This window comes from Coenobita brevimanus, chromosome 97, assembly GCF_032717465.1.
Source record: "Coenobita brevimanus isolate Jiangsu-jjx chromosome 97, ASM3271746v2, whole genome shotgun sequence".
Lineage (NCBI taxonomy): Eukaryota > Metazoa > Arthropoda > Malacostraca > Decapoda > Coenobitidae > Coenobita > Coenobita brevimanus.
The window spans coordinates 8,350,420-8,372,614 of record NC_137050.1 but is presented as its reverse complement, the minus strand read 5'-3'; the positions used below and the strand labels follow the sequence as shown (position 1 = coordinate 8,372,614).

Sequence of the window (22,195 nt, the reverse complement as noted above, 5' to 3'; positions counted from 1 at the left end):
ACTGCAAGTGACAGTGCATAACATAGTGTAAATAAAATTGAAATATAAATAATGTATATAAAATAGAGAATGTAAATAGAAATGTAAATGAGTACAGTAGTAATATAAGAATAGGAGTATATATATACTAGGAGTAATGAAAGTGAAAGTTTCACTCTAGCATGTATGAATACTATGAGTTATGAAAGTGAAAGTGACAGATTCGCTCTCAACGCTAGTATAAGGACGAGAAAGTGAATGCTACGTATTTTACTGAAAGAAATTGAATGCCTACAGTGACAATAAATTTCAATTACCGAAGGAAACTTATGGATATAGAAATGTAAAGTGTGAGTGTTTTTATGAATAGTAAATGACAGAATACTGGTGGTGACTGAGCACAAGTGGGAAGCTGTTACGCGCTCGTAATTTTCATTGCTTTGACCTTTTTTTTTTTTTTTTTTTTTTTTTTTTTTTTTTTGAGTATGGATTCCAAACTATTTGAAAATCATAGAATAGTGTTTCTAGTGATAACATCAGGCTGTGGTAATCATATTACGAGGTGTTGGGAAGTGTAAAGTGGAGACTTCGTTGCCCAACTTCAGAAGTCTCCACAAGTCCTACGGTACTCGACGAAGGCTCAACAAACATCCCAGGAGAAAGCTAAAGGTATGTGCCATGTGCATATGTAATTATAATATTCTAGGACTAATAAATGATTTTTGGCAAATATTTTTACAAAGTCTGTCGGAGTGCGAATATCCCCGCGGGACATGCAAGGAGCACCAAAACAACCCCGCGGTTTAGGGGTTAAAGAACGAGTGATGAAAAAAAGGACTTATGTACCTAGGAGGAAAATATGGAAGCTGGAAAACCAGGTAGTAAGGGATGCCTTATATAACGAGATGAGAGTGGTGGCTGAACAAGGAACCTTAGACAAAGGCGTTAATGAACAGTATTGAGCCCTCATGAACAACCTCTTGAGAGTTGCTGATGTAATATGCTGTTGGATAAGAGGCCCACCAAGACATAAAGTAACTTGGTGGTGGGATGAGGGTGTAGAAGCTGCAGTTAAGGAGAAAAGAAGGCTTTTCAAGGAATGAAAGAAGAGTGGTAACAAGAAGGAATACTTGGCTGCCAGTCGTAGGGCTAGGAGAGAGGTATACAGGGCGAAGTCTGAGTCATAGAGACTTTTACTTGATAACCTAAATCATGGGGAAAGGAAAAATATGATATTTAAGGTGGCAAATCAGATGAAGAGGGATAATCAGGATATTATAGTTGAGCAGTGTGTGAAGAATGATGAAGGAAGGGTAGTGGTGAACAGTGAGGATATTAAAGATGCATGGAGAGAGCATTATAACCGGTTGTTGAATGAAGAGTTTGACTGGGACAGGGAAGGTTTGGAGTCAGCAGATTCAGTGTTTGGCCCTTGGCCTTTGATTGACGCTGCTACTGTGAGTGAGGCAGTAGGCAGGATGAAGGTGGGGCAGGCAGCAGGTGTGTCTGGGTTGACTGCTGAAATGTTGAAGACCTCAGGAGATACAGGGGTGAGGTTAGTCACTGACCTGATTAATATGATTAAATATGAGTGTGTTGTCCCAGATGATTGGTTGAAGAGTGTAATTGTAAATGTGTATAAAGGGAAGGGTGATGCCCTGGAAAGAGGAAATTATAGAGATATAAAACTTTTAGATCAGATAATGAAGGTAATGGAGAGAGTTCTAGAAGGTATGATTAGGGAAAGAGTGAATATTGATGAGATGCAGTTTGGTTTTATGCCAGGTAGGGGGACCACTGATGTCATATTCATTGTTTGACAGCTTCAGGAAATATATATTGGGAAGAAAAGGGATCTCTATTTTGTTTTTGTTGACTTGGAAAAGGCCTTTAACAGAGTCCCTAGAGAGGTGGTGAAGTGGGCAATGAGAAAGCTTGGCTCGGAGAAGTGGCTGGTGAGGGTGGTTATGGCTATGTATGTGAATGCTCGCACCCAGGTAAGAGTGAATGGAGATTTGAGTAATGAGTTTTCCTTGAACGTTGGTATGCATCAGGGGTCAGTTTTGAGTCTCATGTTGTTTATCATGGTACTTGAAGCCCTATCACGTGACTCCAGAAACGGACTCCCGTGGGAGATGTTGTCTGCTGATCATTTGGTGTTGATTGCAGAGAACAAAAGGGAGGCAGGGGAAAGATTTAGGAAGTGGAGAGATGGTATGGGGCACAAGGGCTTAAGGGTAAATGCAGATAAAACAAAAGTGATGACATCTAGGGTTGGTGGCAATACTGTCAAAGGTGAGAGAGAGTGGCCATGTGCAGTTTGCCACAAGGGTGTGGGAAGTAATTCCATCTTGTGCAGTGTTTGTGATAAATGGTTGCATGAGAGATGTAGTGGTATCAGAGGTAGATTGCGAGATAATGTTGATTTTGTGTGTGCGGCATGTCGGGGAGATTAAGTGGAGATTGTCAGGAGTGAAGGATTGAGCTTGCTGGTGAGTCTCTTGAGTGTGTGGAAGAGTTTTGTTATTTGGGAGACATGTTGCGTGCTGGAGGTGCGGCTGGAGCTAGCTCTGTGACTTGGAAGAAAAGTGGTTGGAAGAAGTTCAGGGAGCTGTTGCCTCTCCGGACATTGAGAGGACTCTCCCTACGTGCTAAGGGGTCTTTGTTTGGAGCATGTGTTAGGAGTGTAATGCTGTATGGTAGTGAGACCTGGGCAGTAAAGGAGGAGGATATTCACGGGCTCAGACATACAGAAATGACAATGATTAGGTGGATGTGCAGTGCGTCCCTGCACGCAAGGCCTGGGAGGGCTGGGTTTACGATGGAAGAGTCGAGAGGTAGGATGGGACTGGAGTGTATTGGTGTTGTGATGAGGAGAGGTAGATTGAGATGGTTTGGGCATGTGGAGAGGGTGGGGGATGATAATTGGGTGAGGAAGGTGAGAGGTGTTTATATTGGGGGTGGGGTTGTGAGGGGTAGACTGAGAAAGACGTGGGACAAGGTCAATAAGCGTGACCTCAGGGGTAAGGGACTGAACAGGGAGGCTGCAATGGATCGTGCAGCATGGAGAGCCGCCATTAGGTGACCAAGGCCGACGCATGCAAGCATGTTGGAGCCTTCAGAAACAAAAACGTTTATGTACTGGTACTGGTAATAAATTTTGCATCGTGAAAGTACTTGAGAGCTCATTTTCCCTCTATTTCAGCCTCTGTCTTTTCTAAATATTATGATGTTAAATTATGGTTGATTCACAAAATTGTTACAGTACAGGTACAGATGACTTATTTTGCTGGGCATTCTGTTAGTTCTCATACATTTGTATTTTCCTTTCCTATTTTGGAATGGTCACTACCCCATTTGTAAGTGGGAAGTAGGGTTGTGTTATAATTAAAAAGTTGTTAGATTTTCATTCACCTTTTTTTCCTTCCTGTGTTCATCTTATTTAAAAAAAAAAAAAAAAAAAAAAAAAAAAAAAAAAAACTTAATCCATTTCTTTTTGCAGGTCAATACAACAAGTAGTTAGTGCATTTGGATCTCATCTCAACGTAGAATTACAACAAAGAGGAATAGAATATAGCCAGCTCTTTACCAGACATAAGTAAGTATTAATATAATAGCATGATTGATGAGTGAATGGGATATTGCTGATGAACTGGAAATTTCCTTTGGATCATATCAGGTACATTTGACTGAACACCTTTGCATACATCAAGTGCCTTCAAAATTTGCTCAGAAACTTTTGTCAGATGATCTGAAGTTTCTTCATTAAGAAGTGTGTGAGGATCAGGAAATAAGGCTATAAGTTAATCCTGATTTCTTCAACTTCATTGTTACTGGTGATGATTTTTGGGTTAATAAAAGGGGGGATCCATATATGCAGCATGTGTTTGGAGTGTAATGCTGTATGGTAGTGAGACTTGAGCAGTAAAGGAAGATGATATTCTTAGACTCAAGCTTACATAACTGGCAATGATTAGAAGGATGTGTAGTGCATCCTTGAATTTGAGGTTGGTGGGGGGGTGCCTAGGATTATGATTGAAGAGTTGAGAGGAAGGATGGTACAGAATGTATTAATGTTGTGATAAGGGTGGATTGAATTGGTTCGGGCATATTGCTAGGATGGAGGCTGGGGGGGGCCTGGGATTGTGATTGAAGAGTTGAGAGGAAGGATGGTACAGAATGTATTAATGTTGTGATAAGGGTGGATTGAAATGGTTCGGGCATGTTGCTAGGATGGAGGCTGACAGTTGGGTGTGGACATCAGGAATAGGGTTGTTAGAGGCTGGCCAAAAATGACCTTGGGCGAGGGCATAATGTGACCTCAGGGATTAGGGACAGAATGGGGAGGCTGCCAAAGGTCGAGCAGTGTGGAGAGATGCCAGGAGGTGACCAGTGCCAATGGATGACAGCATGTTGGAGCTTTTATGAACTATATGTATGATATGAATCATGGTTGCACGGGTTATTGTTGCTGTTGAGTAATTGGGGGTCTGTAACTGAGCAGACTCGTCAACTGCAGGCAAGCAACTGCCCCTGCAGGGCTGTCCCATGCAGTGAACCAGTATTCCCCTGTGGTAGACAATGCCTTACCACAATGAGGCACAGAGAAGAGTGTGGAGGGTTGGTTCCCAGATGGATACTGCAATTGCATCTCCACCCAGTTAATAAGAGCATCACAGTAGGCTTTGCATCACCTTGTTATATGGTTAAGTTGTTACCATCCAGCATTGTAAATGATTTCCTGGGTTGCAGGAAACTATTAGTTTTGTTACCTGGTGTAAATAAGAGTACTAAAAGTGACAGGATAGTAACACTGGAATAAGGTATCAAGAAATTGCTTATTCCTAGGTTAGGCTAATAATTCTAATTTTTACACACAGTGCCTTCTTCCTTCTGCTTGAAACAGTGGAAGTCTTATTTATTAGTTTATTTTTGTTCTTGTTTTCTTTTTATAGATAATTAATTAGTCCTCGGATTATCACAGATTAGTGGGAATTTTCTAGGCACAGGGACAGGGGAGATAGCATGGGAGGGAGGAGCAATTCTTAGAACTTTTTTGTCGGTCATTAGTATGCCACAGGGATGGGAGGAGCATATAACCATAGGGGCAGGGGAAATTGTATTAGGATAGGGATGGGGAAGGTGTTTGGAGGCTTCTTTTTCCACTTATCCATTTCCACAGTGGGGTTTAAGAGCCATGCAATTGATCTCCCTCCCCATGTAAGGATGAAAATGACGGTCATTTATGCATGACGCTTTTTCTGCTTTAGTGCCCTGCTGTATTTCACATCTGAAACCTGTAATAACAATTTCTCTCTCTCTCTCTCTCTCTCTCTCTCTCTCTCTCTCTCTCACAGATCTTTTGCACTTAATTTTTCATTAGATACTTTTCCTCTCTGCTGTCACTTTAGGAGTCATGCTGTTTATTCTGATTAACAGAATTTTATTTAATTAGACAGACCTGTGCATTGTTCTGTTTCAGCCATATGCGAGGCCCCCTTTTGGAAAGAATGCCACCTTTTGAGGGGACACGAGCCAGCAGTGAAGACAAGGCCGCCATCACTAATGGTTTAGATGCATCCCCTGACCAACACAATCTGCTCAATGAATTATCACCTCTTGACAACAATAATACGAGCAACAGCAATGCCAATGAAAATAATGAATCGGTGAGTTTTGGAGAGCTTGATCTTCAACCCTTACACTTTTGGAGGTGTTATGAAATGTAAGATATTCCCATCAAAAATTTGAATTCTCTGGTCTTAATTTGGTTTTATAGTTACTTCTTTGTTGAATGTGTGTGAATTTATTTGTGTACCAGTTTCAAATTATGTAAATCTACTAACAGTACATGTATTTTCCAGCATGTGGGGTTGGTGGAGGATTAGTACCCCTCCCTGTAAAACAATTAACTCTAAGCCCTTGACCACCCCGATTGGGATATGTGGCGTTTGGCAATGAATGAAAACATATGTAATTCTAAACATATGTAATTCTAAAGCAGTGTGTAATTCTAAAGCAGTGTGTTTTTAGAATATGTAATTCTAAAAAGCAGTGTGGTGGTGATGGCCCCCTTAAAACGGGGGCCATCACCACCACACTGCTTTTTAGAAAAATGTGCTCAAAGCTTATATTCTTGTTGTTGTTGATCAATCCCAGTCTGTCTGATTAAGGAGACCCATCAACCACAGGCAAGCATCTTCCCTTGTAGGGCCATCCTGTGCAGGGAACAAATGTTCCCATGTGGTTAACCACCTTGCCACAGCAAGGTGCAGGGAATAGTGTGGAAGTTTGATTCTTGCTTGGACACCACATGTGTTTCTCTGCCCAGTTAACTAGGGCATCATGGCAGGTTCCACTTTGCCCCATAATTTGGTATTTATGGTTACCACCCAGGTCATCACTCAGCATAGAGCCACCTTAAATGGAAAGATAAGTAATTTAGAGTGATAGGAAGGAAAGGAAGAAGTAGGAAGAGAGGAGATCAGACACACAGATAGAATGAGAAAGAGGAAGGAAGATATAGGCACCTCTTTATCAAAGGAGTAGATGATGGTCATCACCACCCACCGTATTACTCACATAAAAATAACTTTTCAGCTGGTGGAGATATTGTCATTCAGATGTCAAATAGTCCCTTTCATAATAATGATTTTGGCAATACAGTAAAACCTTGATATATCGGACTTCACTTCACTGGAATTTGCCTTTATTGGAGACCCCAACCGGACTAAGGTCTGATAAAAGCAACTTCAGTCTGGACCAGAGAAAGTACAAGAAAGTACTCTGTATCAAAGTATTGTCCGCGTGGTTTGTGTGGTCATGCGTTGGTTAGTGGCAGGCTGGCAGCATCACTACTTGCCTCAGTGTTACCAACCATAGGGTAATTCAGCCTCATTTCCTGGTCTGTGGGACAGCTGAGTAATTTTACAATATCTTAGCAAAAAGTAGGGTAATTACAAATTTTTTGTATGAGTGATACTCAGTTTGCAGCAAAAGATAAATGATATAGTATACGGAAAGAGAATATGCTGAACAAAAATGCTCATTTAAAAATGGGAGTGGTTAGAATTATGGCAGTTAGAATTTAGCATTTATCTTTGGTGGTTTAGTTAGGTAAAGTTAGTTAAGGATAGGTTAGGTTAATACTGCTACAATTTAGCTTAAACCAATAGAATTTAGGGATTATGTGTGGTGGTTCAGTTAGGTTAGAATAATCCTAACCACTTCCTTTTAAAAATTCTCTCTTACCCTCTAAAGTATACTGTGTCAAAAGAAAAACTGCTCCAGCGATAAATATTAAGTCATCCATTTTTATAGAAAATACTTCTCATGAATCTGGCAGCCGACAAGGCATCAGCTGCTTAGGCCCTTGTCTTACACTAAACGAGAAACTACATTTTTGTTGTTGTTGCAATATACCGGCATATTAATAAAAACAGTACCAACTAATATAGTAATTTTTCAACATGAGCCATAGGGTGATGAAGAGAAATGTAGGGTAATATTAGTGTCTGTGTAGGGCAGATAGGGCTTTGGGGGTTAGCAACACTGGCCCACTCTCTTGACCTGGGCCTCAGCTCAGTCTGATTCACGGTGCCCCATTGGTAGGTAAACCCCCAAGCGCTCTTACCATCTCGCAGTTTTACCCCCCAACGAATTATGAAATGGGTTCTCCTGCCCTGTTGTTGCAGCTGCTGATGGTGATGATAATGATGATGGTGATGATGTATACAGGCAAAGTGAACATCTTTAGTTTGTAAGATTGTAAATAATAAGGTGTACAAAGTGTGCAGTACTGTACAGTATCTGAGATGTTTAAAATTAAGTTGTAACAAGAAATTACAGTATATTCCATGTGCTAAAACATTAGTAGAGTGGTGTGCTGGTTTGGTATAAGTGCCTTTAAGTTTTCACTTACCTCTCCAGTACAATCATCTTGACTGCACAGACTCCACTAATGGACCACTTCAGCTATGTGCACCACAATAAGGTAAAAAACATGTTTATCAGTGTGCAGTACCGTATTATTATACCGTGTATTTTATTCCATGTGATTCTTGTAGTGAATGTATAGTACTTTACTGTACAGCACTGCAATGGTAGCGAAAGCAGTTGATGATGTCATGCTGAAAAAACGTTAGTGTGATCTGCACTAATGTCAGATATATTGGAAAAATTCTGGGTTAGCAGGCGGGAGAATTTCGCTTTTTTCGGACTGGCTTGGGACCCAATTAGTTTGAGATATTGAGGTTCTGGTGTAATTGTTTATTAGTTGCCGAAGCAGAATTGGTTATTCGTAGTGGTTGAGTGAAAACCATTCTCTCAAAATGTGTGGAAGAATTGTATGTGTTAGATTGCCCTTGACTTACCTGTGTTGTACAGTCATCCCAAGAAATGATGGCAGAGTTTCAGATTGCCTCAGTCACTGTGCATTGCCAGGCATTCAGTGAAAATTTGGTGAAAATGAGGTAAACTTTCTGTACCTTCATCGCATCATTTCGAATAAAATACGCAGTGTATCACGCTAAGAAATACAGTATGTTATACGAATAATGTGAGACAATGATGTACTGTACAGGACAGTCCTAGTAAACCAGGATGCTCAGGAAATTTACTTTTCTGGTTACCGATTTTTCCCAGATATCTGATGTATACTCTTATACATTGGCTGTATCATTGCACTGTATACAATACCACTTGTATCCAGGGCCTCACTAACGGATTCTATTTGAAACATAAACTCCTCTTAAACACACACCATATATGTAACACACATAACTGCAGTGTCATGCTTGAGTGCAAGTCCATTTTCTAGAAACTCCTCTTAAACACATCCCATAGATGTAACACACAACTGCAGTGTCTTGCATGAGTGTAAATCCATTTTCTAAGATGCATAACTTCATCCATCCAGTGGTGTGAGCAGCAGCCCCAGGGTTACACAATGTCTAAGGAAAAACGCACACTACTTCTAACCTGTAATGCCTCTGGGTCCTGCAAAATGAAACCATTTGTTATCTCACAAGCCAAGAAACGACACGCCTACAGAAATTGTGACATGGACAGGATCAACGTGCACTGGATGTACAACAAGAAGGGATGGATGTCGGTCGCAGTCTGTCTCAAATGGCCTGACAGGTGTTTTGCCAAAGGAGCAGAAGATTTCTGCAAGCTGTGCAACATGGTATTTAAGATCCTGCTCCTCTTACACAGTGCACCAGGTCCCTCACCACTCCTTGACGATCGCCACCCCAACATCAAGGTTGTGTTTCTGAGTCCGAATACAACCTCACTCCTCCAGGTACTTGAACAGTAAGTGGTTGCAGTGCTCAGGGCAACCTATGCCTTGAAGACCTTCGCTACGCTCCAAGCTGCCACCGACACAGACAAAGATTTGAATGAGGTGACAACTTCATTAGATTCACCACGGCCTAAGTCATCCATCCCTGGCACGAGTCATGACTTCTCACTGCCAATGATGCCGCCACCACCATGCAGCACTGCAGGGAAGCAAAGTCTGTCATCGACTTTTGGAAGCTGTTCAACATCAGAAACGGAGTGGACACCATTGTTGAAGCCTGAAATGAGCTGACGCAGATCACGGTGCATCACGCCTGGCACAACATTTTGCAAGGGTTGCCAGGCCACATGCTTGACTTAGAGACTGAGCCCCAGAGTGTTGATGCAGTGGTTGACACAGCAGTGGAGGCAGCAAGGAGAGTCACTGGCATGGAACAACTCGACACTGCTGACATACAGGAGCTTCTCGCCCCAGGTCCCACCCTGGACACTGGTTAACTGTTGGACCAGCTGCAGGAAGAGAGTGAAGCACGGAGAGTCAGAGGAAAGACCACCGGGAGGGATAACAATGAGCACACTGTGAGAAGTTGTGGAATTGTACAAGAGGCTTACCTTCATCATCACCAGTCAGAACACAGCTAAGGACCAAGCCGAGCAAACTGCTGCATTAGTGGCCAATGATGTGAAGCAGTACACAGAGATATTTGGGGAGACAGGGAATGCTCAGCAACAGATGATGATCACAAACTTTTTTCGAGTTCGCCAGGAAGCCTCACAACAACCATCTGTGACGATTCAAGCCTGGAAGACAGTGCTGAACTTGACGAAGAGGTTATGTCCATCGTTTCCTCCATAGACTTTGAAGGGTTTGACTCGACAACATAGGGGACCAGCCAACCACATCTCAACAATGACTATGGAGAATGGGGTCTGGGGGCGCAGGGGACAGCGAGTGTGGTCAGCAGAGCCAGTCAGGGTAGTGACGTTAAACTTATTTATTAAAGTCTAGGAACATTTCTTATGTATTTTTAACTTCCTGTGTATGAGTACCAGAGTGAATGTCAGTTGGGTGTTTTTTTGAGCGTTTGGGTGGGATTTGGGGTGAAAAGGGCAGCTTTGGAAAATGTCCAGTCTAGGTTAGCCCTTTATAATGGAAACATATGGAACGTATGATGTGGAAAAGTATACCGCGACATGTGGTCAGTCTATATTAGCCACATTATAGGAGGGAGGACTGTGTATGTGATGATACAGTACATGGTGAAACCATTTGGCCAGTCAGATGGAGCCAGGATTCCATGGGCTTGAATGATAAGTGAATGGAAGCATGGCCCATTGATCTGGGCAAACTTTGGCCATCTGGACGCTGCTACTCCTCGCCCCACCCTAGGGTGGGAAAGGAGGTCTGGATGTTGGTGATAGACTGTATTTTGTTCACTGATAGTCCTCTGGCATATATAAAGTCTTCTAGAGATATTTCTTAATTGTAAACTTGCCATATGCAATGTAATACTGTACCTCCACGTCTTTCAGTAACAGTCGGCTCCATTCGAGCTTGTTGATAGATCATTTAAAGTGGCCTGCTAACTTATGCCACTTCCCTGCTCTCTCTTGTTGTCTGTGGAGGCAACAAAAACGGAAATAAATGGCTTTAAATTATTCACTAGTATTCTAACAGAAATTATTTTATATATGCAGTCACTGCTTGCATAATGTGGGAATATTGTACCTTGGAGCTCCTGCTTTATGAGCATTCCGCATTATAGGGCCATATGTTTACCTGTTAAAGGGTTTCATGTTACCCAAGCCAGCTCCAAGTTCGCCTTTTGGGTTAATTTTTTTTTTTTTCCCCAGGACATTTCCCTACCTGATAAATACTTCATTACATACAAATGCTAGAGGATTTCCCACCTTGAATGGAAGAGGTTATGGGCTTGCTGGTGGGAGGTGAAGTTCCATGGGGAGGTGGGGGGGACATACACAGCACATGTGCTGCCAGAGCAAGGGGAGAGGGTAGGCTTAGCTGGGGCAGGATTGCCCCAGACACGTAGCGGCCATATGTCTTATGATGCAACCTGCATTATGACCATCACTGGCCATGTTATATCCGTTCCCACTGTGTTATGACCCAAGTTTGCTGAGTTATGACTTTCAACCATAATTTGGGTCTTCTGGCTATGTTGTCTATCGTTGCTGCATATTATGGTGTTCAAAAAAATGGGCAGCTTCCTCCACCCGCATTATGTCTATCATTTTCGTATTGTGATTAAATTTTGGCATCAAATTTTGTCTCCCATGTTATGTGAGTTTCGCACAATAGGATCGTGCATTATGCAAGAGGTGAATGTAATTATGGGCGATTTTAACTGTATACTGGTCTGCTTCTTTTCAGTCTTAAGCTGCTAAAAAAAATATATTGTTACCATACTAGATGTAAACTCCATTAATTATTCTCAACTGTCCCTGTGCGACAGTTCTGAAATTTCAGTTTGTTGGAGGATTTCCTGTTATCGTAACTAACAAATTACTTCTTACGATTTTGAAATATACAGTTACTTTGTCATATACCTATCATTTTTTATTACAGTTTTTCAAACCAGACGTCACCTTGTGGAGATAAGGAAGATTATGTGGATTATCACTGACCAGAATCTTCTGGATACTCTGCCATCTCTTCTTCGGATGTCTCTACAATTCATTCCTTTATTCTTCTGCTTTCTGCTCCCATTGTCTTTCTTCCACATTTTTCTTGCTGAGTATTTCATTGACCCTCTTCATCTCTTCTTGTTTCCTGACTAGTCTTAATGTCTGTTGCTTCTTGACATCATGAAAGTTCACACACACCAGTTCTCCTCTACAGTATCTCACTCTGTCTCTTTATTTTGCAAAATCTTAACCACATCACATTCAGGTTTTTCCATTTTCCTTGTCCACTGATATTTTGTTGTCTTCCCTCTGTTGTTCCATTCTCTCTCAGTTCAGTTCTCTCTCTACGACCCTTAATTGCCCATCCTGCCTGCGTTGTCTTCACCCACTCGAGTGCTGTATTTACTTTCTGTATTTTATTTTCACCATCACATAGCATTTTCCTCAGTTCTTTATTTTCTTTTTGCAATTCAGTTATTTCCTTTTGGGTGGTTTGGTTGGCTTTTTCCAAAGCTTGTTATATCGCACTCCTAATCATTTTTCTAAATTTTCTTTTTTCACATCTTCCGTACCACATTCCAACTTCATATTCACAGCATTAGCATTTTGACCATTATCACATGTAAGCCTCCATGTCAAAATCTTCAAGTCTGTGACTTCCTCCTGTCTCTCAGCCATAAGTTTACTGGTACCCTTCCTAGCCATGGTCACTCTTCCTCAATTCTTGCACTATGCAGTAAACATTCATTTTCTATTTCATATAGGTCACATCTCTTCACATTGAACATAAATCCCAGTCAAGGCAGAAACAGGCAACAGTCCCTGAACTATGCATGGGTAATGGTTGGTATTTGCAGCTCCTCAGCAGTCATCTCCATTCAACCACTCACTCATTTTGTGTGTGTGTGTGTATTTACATATTTGTATTTACCTATTTGTAGTATACAGGAATTGAGCAGTGCTTGTGTTGTCCTGCCTCCATATCCACATTTATCTAGTCTACTTTTACACACATGACTGTTTTTCGCCCGCACCACCTCTTTGTCTAAGTTGTTCCAAATATTTATGTATTTACATAATACACCTTATTGTGATATACACGAAATGTGCTATGCTCGTGGGTTCCCGTCGCTGTTTCTCAGGAAGTCAAATTTAGCTTTAAACTCGTTTAAGTTTTAGACTGGACGATCTCTTTGTCCAGGCTATTCCACAGGTGTATACTTCTATAAGGAAAGCTATATTTCTTGATATCTTTCAAGCAGCTTGACTTATTCAATTTCATTCCGTGTCCTCTTGTTGCTCTCTTATCCCATACAGACAGATCTTCTTGGTCAGTTTTATCTACTCCTGTCATGGTCCTGAGCACTGCAATCATGTTTCCCCACTTTCTTCTTTCCTCCAAGGAAGACAGATCAAGCTTTTCCACCCCCTGTCTGTATGACAGATCTGCCAGACTGGTGACCATCTTGGTTGCTGTTCTTTGTGTTCTCTCAGTCTTGCTTATATCTTTCTATTTGTTGGGACCACACTACTGCTGCATATTCTAACCTGGGGTGGATCATGGCCACTATCAATTTTTTCATCATCTCCTCATCCATATAATGAAATGCTGCTCTTATGTTAGACAAGAGTTTATACTTATTCGTCTCTCTGTCTTGTTAATGTGTTTTTCAGGTGACAAACTGTCTTGGACCAGCACTCCCAAATCTTTCTCTTCTCTCGTTTTTGTAATTAATTCATTACCCAACAAATAATTCAGTGATGACCTCCTGGTACTTTTACCCATTTCTAATATTTTACATTTCTTTATGTTAAATTTCATTTCCCACATCTGGCTCCAATCATGTATCCTATCCAGATCCTTCTCCAGCATTCTACAATCCTCCTCAACCTCTACCTTCCTCAAGATCTTTACATCATCAGGAAACAGACTTGCATAACTGTTCACTCCATCTACCATATCATTTACATAAATCAGGAACATTTCCGGCACCAACACCGAGCCTTGAGGGACTTCACTTGTTACTTTCCTTTATCCAGACATCCTATCCTTTATTACTGTCCTCATTTGTCTGTCTCTTAAAAAGTCTCTCATCCATTCCAGGAGTTTCCCCTTCAGTCCTCCTATATACTCTAGTTTCCACATTAGTTTCTTATGAAGTACCTTGTCGAAGGCCGTCTCTAAGTCTAAGTACACACAATCCACCCAACCATCTCTCTCCTGTACCACGTCAATCGCTCTTGAGTAAAAGCTTAACGAGTTGGAAACACATGACCTTCCACTCTGATTCCAAACTGACTATCAGCCAAAATATTCATCTCTTCTAGATAGTTTATCCATCTGTCTTTCAGGATTCTCTCACACAATTTTGCGACCATGCTGGTTAGAGACACTGGTCTATAATTCAGGGGTTCTTCCTTGTTTCCTCCCTTATAAATTGGTACCACATTTGCCCTCTTCCATTCTTGTGGCACTTTCCCCTCTTCCAGAGAACACACAATTAAACTGTGAATTTTGTCCACCAGTTGTTTTCTGCATTCCTTCAGTACCCAATTAGAAATCCCATCAGTTGCTGGGGCTTTCCTTACATCTTGAGTTTACAGTAATTTATACACTGCCTTTACCTCCACTTAAATCTTTTATCACCGGTACATTTGTAATCACTCCCTCCCCTTCCACAAACTCCTTTTCATTAGTGAAAACCAATTGGAAACATTTGTTCATTATTTCAGCTTGCACTGCTGCATCTTTATAGACCTTTCCTTTTACTTTCAGTTTGGTGATTGGTTCCTTTTGTTTCAGTTTGCCATTAACAAATATATAAAACAGTTCGGGTTCATCCTTGCATTTGTCTATTATACCTTTTTCAAAATTCCTTTCTTCTTCTCTAGGTATTCTTGTGTATTTATTTCTAGTTCTTTTATATTCTTCCTTTGTTTTGTGTGTGTGTGTGTGTGTGTGAGAGAGAGAGAGAGAGAAACTCATATAGTGTATTGTATAGAAAATGAGTAAGTAAATATGCCTTGTTAGAACTGCATGAATAGTACAGTATTTGTAAAGAGATTATAATGATAAAGATTACACCCCTTTCTCTCTTATATGAATTGGACAGTTTTACCTCAGTGGTGTTATTAAACCATCTGTCTATTGCCAGGCACCTTAATCCTGTAAGGGGCAGACACAAATCACTTTCACATCACCCTGTCTTCTGCCATCTGGATGGCCTGTCTCCAGCTCCCTCCTCCCACTTGCATACTTCTTCATCCCATCTCCCCACGCATCCCCAGTCTTCCCTTCCAGCTGACTCACTCTGCCCTCTTCATGTCAGTCTCTCATTCTCCATCATCTCTGTATGGCCACGCCATCTCAGAGTATATCTACTAATGCTTTCTAAAACTAATTTTTTTTTATCGAAGCGAAGATGCACTTGACAGGTTGGTGATGATTGGCTGAATGCTTTGTGTCCAAATAACATCATTGTATTTCAGATAATTACTAGGTTTTGATTCATTGCTGATAATTATTTGAAATGCAACAATGTTATTCGGACATGCTGCTTTCAGCCAATCATCATCGACCTGTCAAGTGCATCCTCACCTTGATTTAAAAAAAAAAAAAAAAAAAAAAAAAAGAGTCTAGTACATCACACCATCACCACAGGACCCCCTCACTTCCGTATAAGTCTGTCAGTCTCTCCAGGTACCTCCACATTCTCGTATCAGATAGCTCAGTGCTACTGCTCTTACTCTTGACTCATGTCCCAACATGATCCAAGCATCACTTCCATAAGTTAGAGTAATGATCACAGCTTTGCAATGCAGTGATTTTTTACTTCCATGCTAATTCCCAGTTCATTATTACAGCTTTCAGTGAACCAGCAGTCATTCTTCCCTGCTGTAATCTTTGGATTTTCTCAGACTTGTGAAATGGAGCTAGGAGTTTTGAAGCTTGAATCATGATCCATGGTAACTCACTGCCCACGGTGGTTGTGTAACCCCTACATTATGGAGGAAGTCAGAGAGGTTGAAACAGGGTCTGAATTCTCATATTTATGTTCCCAGAGTAGGTTAAAAGACCATGTTTTGTGCTTGCCAGCTCCATTGTAAGTATCTGGAATTAGTGTTTTGATGGTGTCGGTGTGATGGAACAGTTGTGTGACTTATCAGTTTGTGTTTTTAATAGTAGTACTGTACAGTAATCTAATTTACATATTTCCATTAGAGTCTAGATTATTTGCAGGTCGTGTGAATATAACAGTGAAGGAGAATAATCTTTCATCATGGAGTCCTGTTTTTAGAATTTACCCCCTTTTGTAAAGATGTCTAGGTGTTATGGTAATATTACTTCAGCATCTGAGAGATATAAAACCAGTTCCGCCGTCGATTAGAATTAAAGTATTTAAAAGTAATTCATAGCCCTACTGATTGTTTAGAAGGTCATTATGTAGAAAATGGTTGCTTTTATCATTTGTGATCAGAATGCTTTGCTTGACCTACTTGGTGGAATGGAGCCAGGGGATGGGGATACTGTAGTGCAGGTTGGAGCAGCACAACCACCACAGCCACAACAGCAACATGGTCTCAGTACTGTCACTCCTGCACCTGTGCCTGTCAATGCAGATATACTTGATCTTCTGGGTAAGTCATTTGATTTTACCAGTAGCTTCCTTTCATTTCTGATTTATGCCCTTAGTGAGATTGCAGAACTATGCTTATGGTCTTCCCATCCCATGTGAATGTAAAGATGTTGGTAATGATTTTGTACTATGATTTTATGTTGGTCTAGTAAAGTAAGTATTTTCTTGCCATTTTGATAAGCTGTAATTTGAATATATTTCATAAAATGTTCACCTCATCATATGTGAAGACTTGCATTATGTTACTATGCAACATGTATAGCTGTGAGAGAATGATCACATTTGCCAGCAAGAGAGCAAGAGATTTAGCAGTGCATATACCTGTATATTAATATTTCATGTTTTGATAAATATATTGTAATATAACTAGCTAAATTATACACACACACACACGTGTGTGTGTGTGTGTATATATATATATATATATATATATATATATATACACTCAAACCTCGATTTAAGGGACCTCCATTTATGGGATTTCAGATTTAAGGGACCCCATGTTCTACCTGACAAACAGACAAGACCATTCAAAAGTGATAAGTAATGTCTAGGTTATACACATTAATTTGTTCCTTTATACGGTACCCATAAAATAATATTCATAATCATATAAATAAGTAAGAAAAGTGAAAGTCATTGCATTTCATAATAATTGTCTTTATATGTGGTAAAATAATGGACATTTTCAAGTAAGGAACAAGTTGATTCCCCATTTAGTCCCTTAAAGGGAGGTTTGATTGTGTGTGTGTGTGTGTGTGTTTATATATATAAACAGCTGCATGAGGCTTACGTGAAAGAGTGTTAGTCCCATCTTTAACATATGGATGTGAGACTATGATGTGGCATGAAAATGAAAAGTCAAGAGTAAGAGCAATGGAGATGGGACTGCTGAGGAATGTATGTGGAGTACAGAGGGTGGATAGGATACGAAATAATGTGATTCGTGAAAGATGTGGAGTGAGGAAGTCCGTGGACACCAGAATTGAAGAGAGTGTACTGAGATGGTATGGTCATGGGGAGAGAATGGATAACAGTAGAGTGGTGAAGAAGGTATATCTGAGCGAATTCGAAGGAGGGAGGAGGCGAGGTAGGGCAAGGAGAAGGTGGAGAGGTATGGTGGATGAATGTGTGAGGAAGAGAGGTTTGGAAGTCGGTGAGGCTAGGGAACTGACAGGTGATCGAGCTGGCTGGATGAATTTTGTGAGGAGATATGCATGATCAGAGATTTTTGGCACCCATTTTTAATGTGGCAGCGTCTGGATTGACTCTGTTGGATGTGATATGTGAAGCTACAGAATGTAGTGAATGTTTTGGGCATATCCGATAGAGCCAGGATTCCGGGGGCTTGAATGATGAGTGAATGGAAGCCTGGCCCATTGGATTTGGCAATTTTGGGCTGTCTGGACATTGCTACACCTCACCCTGCCCTTGGGTGGGAAAGGAGGTCTGGATGATGATGATGATATATACAGCATATATATATATATATATATATATATATATATATATATCCCACCCCCCAGGAGGCTTGGACTCTGCACCCTCTGCACCTGTCACTACCAACAATACTACTATGCCAGCCCCACTTCTAAACAACTCAAGCTTTGTGTTAGATGGGCTGCTTAACAATACACCCTCTGCTCCTGTCATTAATTCCTTCCCTAACAACTCCAACAACTCCATACCCACAACAAACTCCGTTTCACCTTCAGATCTTCAACAGTCAAGTGAGTATTTTTGTTTCAGTTTATATATTTTAGCAGATGAAGGCAGATGGAAGGTGCAACCCAAAAGTTCCCAGACTTCAACTATATCAAAACTTAAGCACTAGATTTACCTAAGTAGGTGGGGGCAATCACCGTCCACTCACTCGATGTAGTGCTGCGCTCAGGTGTCTACCCTTTCCTTCCTTCCATCCTCTTCTGTTCTACCCTTTCCTTCCTTCCATCCTCTTCTGTCCTTCCTTCATTCTTTCCGCTTCCTTGTGCCTGTGGGTGACTTTACACTCCCTTTTCTGTCATTCTTTCATTCTTTCCTTTTCCTTTTGCCTATGGGTGACTCTACACTGAGTGACAAGCCAAATGGTTTCCTATACACCAAGAAACCATTTATTACGCTGGCTGGTAACCATATAACCAAATTATGGCATCTGGTGGTTTAGTGGGTATTTAACCCTTACACCGCAGGCTTGTTTTGCTTTGACTTGCATCTCCCACGGGCATATTCGCGCTCTGACAGACTCTCTAAAAATATTTGCCAAAAATCAGTTATTAGTCCAAGAATATTAAAATCACATATACTTATGGCACATACCATCAGCTTTCTCCTTGGGTGTTTGAGCCTTCGTCGAGTACTGTAGGACTTGTGGAGACCTCTGAAGTTGGGTAACGAAGTCTCCACTTTACACTTCCCGACAACTTGTAATATGATTACCACAGCCTGATATTATCACTAGAAACACTAATCTATGATTCTTAAATAGTTTGGAATCCATACTCCCCCAAAAAAACACTGTGAAAGCAATGAAAATTATGAGGGCATATGACCATCCCACTTCCGATCGTTCGCCGCTAGTGTTGTCTGTTATTCATAAAAACACTCACAGTTTATATTTCTGTTACTATATAACACTTATATATATCTACAGTCTTTATCCAAAAGTTTCTTTCAGTAATAATAGTTTATTGTCACTAGGGATTCAATTTCTTTCAGTAAAATACGTAGCATTCACTTTCTCATCCTGTATACTAGCATTGAGAGTGAATGTCACTTTCACCTTCACTCTCATAACTCATAGTATTCATACATGCTAGAGTGAAACTTTCACTTTCATTACTCCTAGGGTATATACTCGTATTCTTATAATACTACTCATTTACATTTCTATTTACGTTCTCTATTTTATTTACGTTATTTACATTTCTATTTTATTTACACTGTTATACACTGTCACTTGAAGTAACTTATAAAACTATTTTCCACTGTTCACGTATATTTACACTCATTACTTTCACTTGCTGTTTACACATTATTTACAATTCCACTTGCACTGTTTTACTCAATAGAAAGATCGTAGTCACTCATTTATCAGTTGTCAGCCCTTTACCTCTTTCCACACGAGGTTTAGTAGGGGGTAAAGGTCACAGGGCCCTTTGCATGGGGGTGAAAAGTGGCTGAAGTTAGCAGGAGCAAACAGACATACTGTCACATTGGAAGATGACAGTGAACTGATAGGGGTGGGCCGGGGTGGCCTACCTAGGGAAATGCATTACTGCCAACGTCAGCCTCTTGACAGCAGCTAATATATAGCAGTGAAATGATTGGCAGGAAATCTAGACAATACATTATAAATTAGGTAGTTCCAGGTGAATGTAAATATCACTTAGGCTTCTCCCTTCCCTCCTTATATGTATATTACGAAAATAGATTATACAGCATATTTCAAGGGGAAATAAACAACGAAAATTAGCGAACGAGTGCACGTGAGATGTTGTCAGGTGATAATTAGCCAATTCCAGGTGTATGGCACTATCACTTACCTTATTTCTTTTTTTTTTTTTTTTTTATTATTTGGTATAAGAATAGGGCATAGGGCTTATTTCAATGGATGAAATCAGTGGAAAATTCCAGGGAAGATTTACTTAGCGTAGAATACAGTGTGGTGGCCTGCAATAGTTAGGTAGTTCCAGGTGAATGTAAATATCACTTAGGCTTCTCCCTTCCTTTCATATATATATATTTTTATTACGAAAATAGATTATACAGCATATTTCAAGGGGAAATAAACAGCGAAAATTAGCGAATGAGTGCACGTGAGGTGTTGTCAGGTGATTATTAGCCAATTCTAGGTGTATGGCACCCTCACTTACCTTATTTCTTTCTTGTATATATTATTTGGTATAAGAATAGGGCATAGGGCTTATTTCAATGGATGAAATCAGTGAAAAATTCCAGGGAAGATTTACTTAGCGTAGCACGGCCGGGCAGGTGAGAGGATAGGTTAATGGAGGGGGGGTAGGGAGGGGAGTCAAGAACGGGGAGAAATGGCTAAGTTGTCAACAATGGATGGGAGTGCAGATGAGATTAGGAGTGCTGATTAGTGTTGGACATTGGCAGTACTGATAGATGATACAAGCCACCACTTGAAAGCCCGGTTGAATTCAGAATAACACAGAATCACAAAAGTGACACCCCGCGGTTAAGGGGTTAAGTCACTCCAGGGATGAGTGAGGCTGGTCACTGTCATCTCAAATGTGAGGACGAACTTACCAAACCTCTTGCTGCTACGCTTTTCTTGGTGCAGCATAGGATTGGATGTTGGATGGATGGATATAATCACGACCATCATGTTCAAACTACAGTACAGTGGAATCTTCTAAATTGCAACTTTATGAGACTGAGCTTGCACTGCGATTTGAAAATTCCATGAATTAGAAATGATGGATGATGGATGGATAGAAATAACTAATATTATAGGGAAAATTACTTTTGGGTCTGTTATCTCAGAAAAGTGCCCCCCCACCCCCAACCTGTCAAATTGGTCACCAGCAAACACTAGCAACCAGGAAAAGAAGTTAGTAAGACGTATTTAATGGGAATGAACAATATTGTAAGATTCGTACCTGTCTGTAGCTGACGACATTGCTTGAATGGATGGGAGAGGGGGGAGGGGTTCCGAGGCTTGAGGCGGACTACAGCCTCTCAACACAAGACATGTGTACTGCTGCCTCATGCTGTCACCTCTGTGCCACTTCCTCCTTATCAACTTCTCTTAGGAACCCCTGAAAGTCCAGTGTGGAGACAACAGAAGCAGTGTCATCGTTGCCCTCAGCTGCCTCCGTATCATCATAAGAGATTCGTTGAGATTAATTCTTTACCAAACGGGTGGTGCCTTTCCATATTTTCTATTTAAATGAGTTTTTCACATGTTACTTATTCCTGGATTACCACAGCTACTGGACATTTATATAGACTTGCCTCTGAAAGCTATAAATGAGGATTTAGCATGCATGATTTGTGGTAGGCAGGGGCACTCATCATCCACTCTCTTGATGTAGTGCTGCTTTGGGTGTCTGTCCTTTTGTCTCTTCCATCCTTCCTCTTCTGTCTTTCTTTCCTTCACTCTTTCCTCTTTCTTTTGTCTATGGGTGACTTTACACTCCCTCTTGTATCTTTCATTCCTTCCACTTTACACTCCCTCTTGTATCTTTCATTCCATCATTCCTTCCTCTTCCTTCTGCCTATGGGTAACTACACTGAGTGACAAGCCAAATGGTTTCCTGTACACCAAGAAACCATTTACTGTGCTGGGTGGTAACCATATAACCAAATTATGGCGCCTGGTGGTTTAGTTGGTAATTAAGATGCTCCAGTCGGATTGAACCTGTGTAGGTTTATATCCAGGGGGTGGTTGGGGTTTATGTCAGGACCAACTTCCCTAGCCCCAGGTTCCTGTGCTCCTCATGGGGTGACATAGGATTGGATGATGGATGGATGGATGAGAATGCATGATACACTGATGCATCCAGTCGGAGTGGTGATTGGTAAACAATGTGGCCAGTTGAAGAGATTGTTTGTAAACACTGCTGCAGGCAACCTGCCTGCTTCCTTAACCTCCCCTCTCTGCC

The 22,195-nt window shown here is 40.9% G+C and overlaps 1 protein-coding gene across 1 annotated transcript in view; it reads left to right on the top strand.

Annotated features, from left to right (window-relative positions):
• AP-1gamma (adaptor protein complex 1, gamma subunit) overlaps nt 1-22,195 on the top strand; it is a 205,882-nt gene that overhangs the window by 152,838 nt on the left and 30,849 nt on the right. Inside the window, exons 13-16 of the mRNA XM_080283472.1 lie at nt 3,482-3,577; nt 5,462-5,648; nt 16,407-16,566; nt 18,092-18,295. Of these exons, the coding sequence (XP_080139598.1) occupies nt 3,482-3,577; nt 5,462-5,648; nt 16,407-16,566; nt 18,092-18,295 (647 nt within the window). The remainder of the gene's footprint in view (nt 1-3,481; nt 3,578-5,461; nt 5,649-16,406; nt 16,567-18,091; nt 18,296-22,195) is intronic.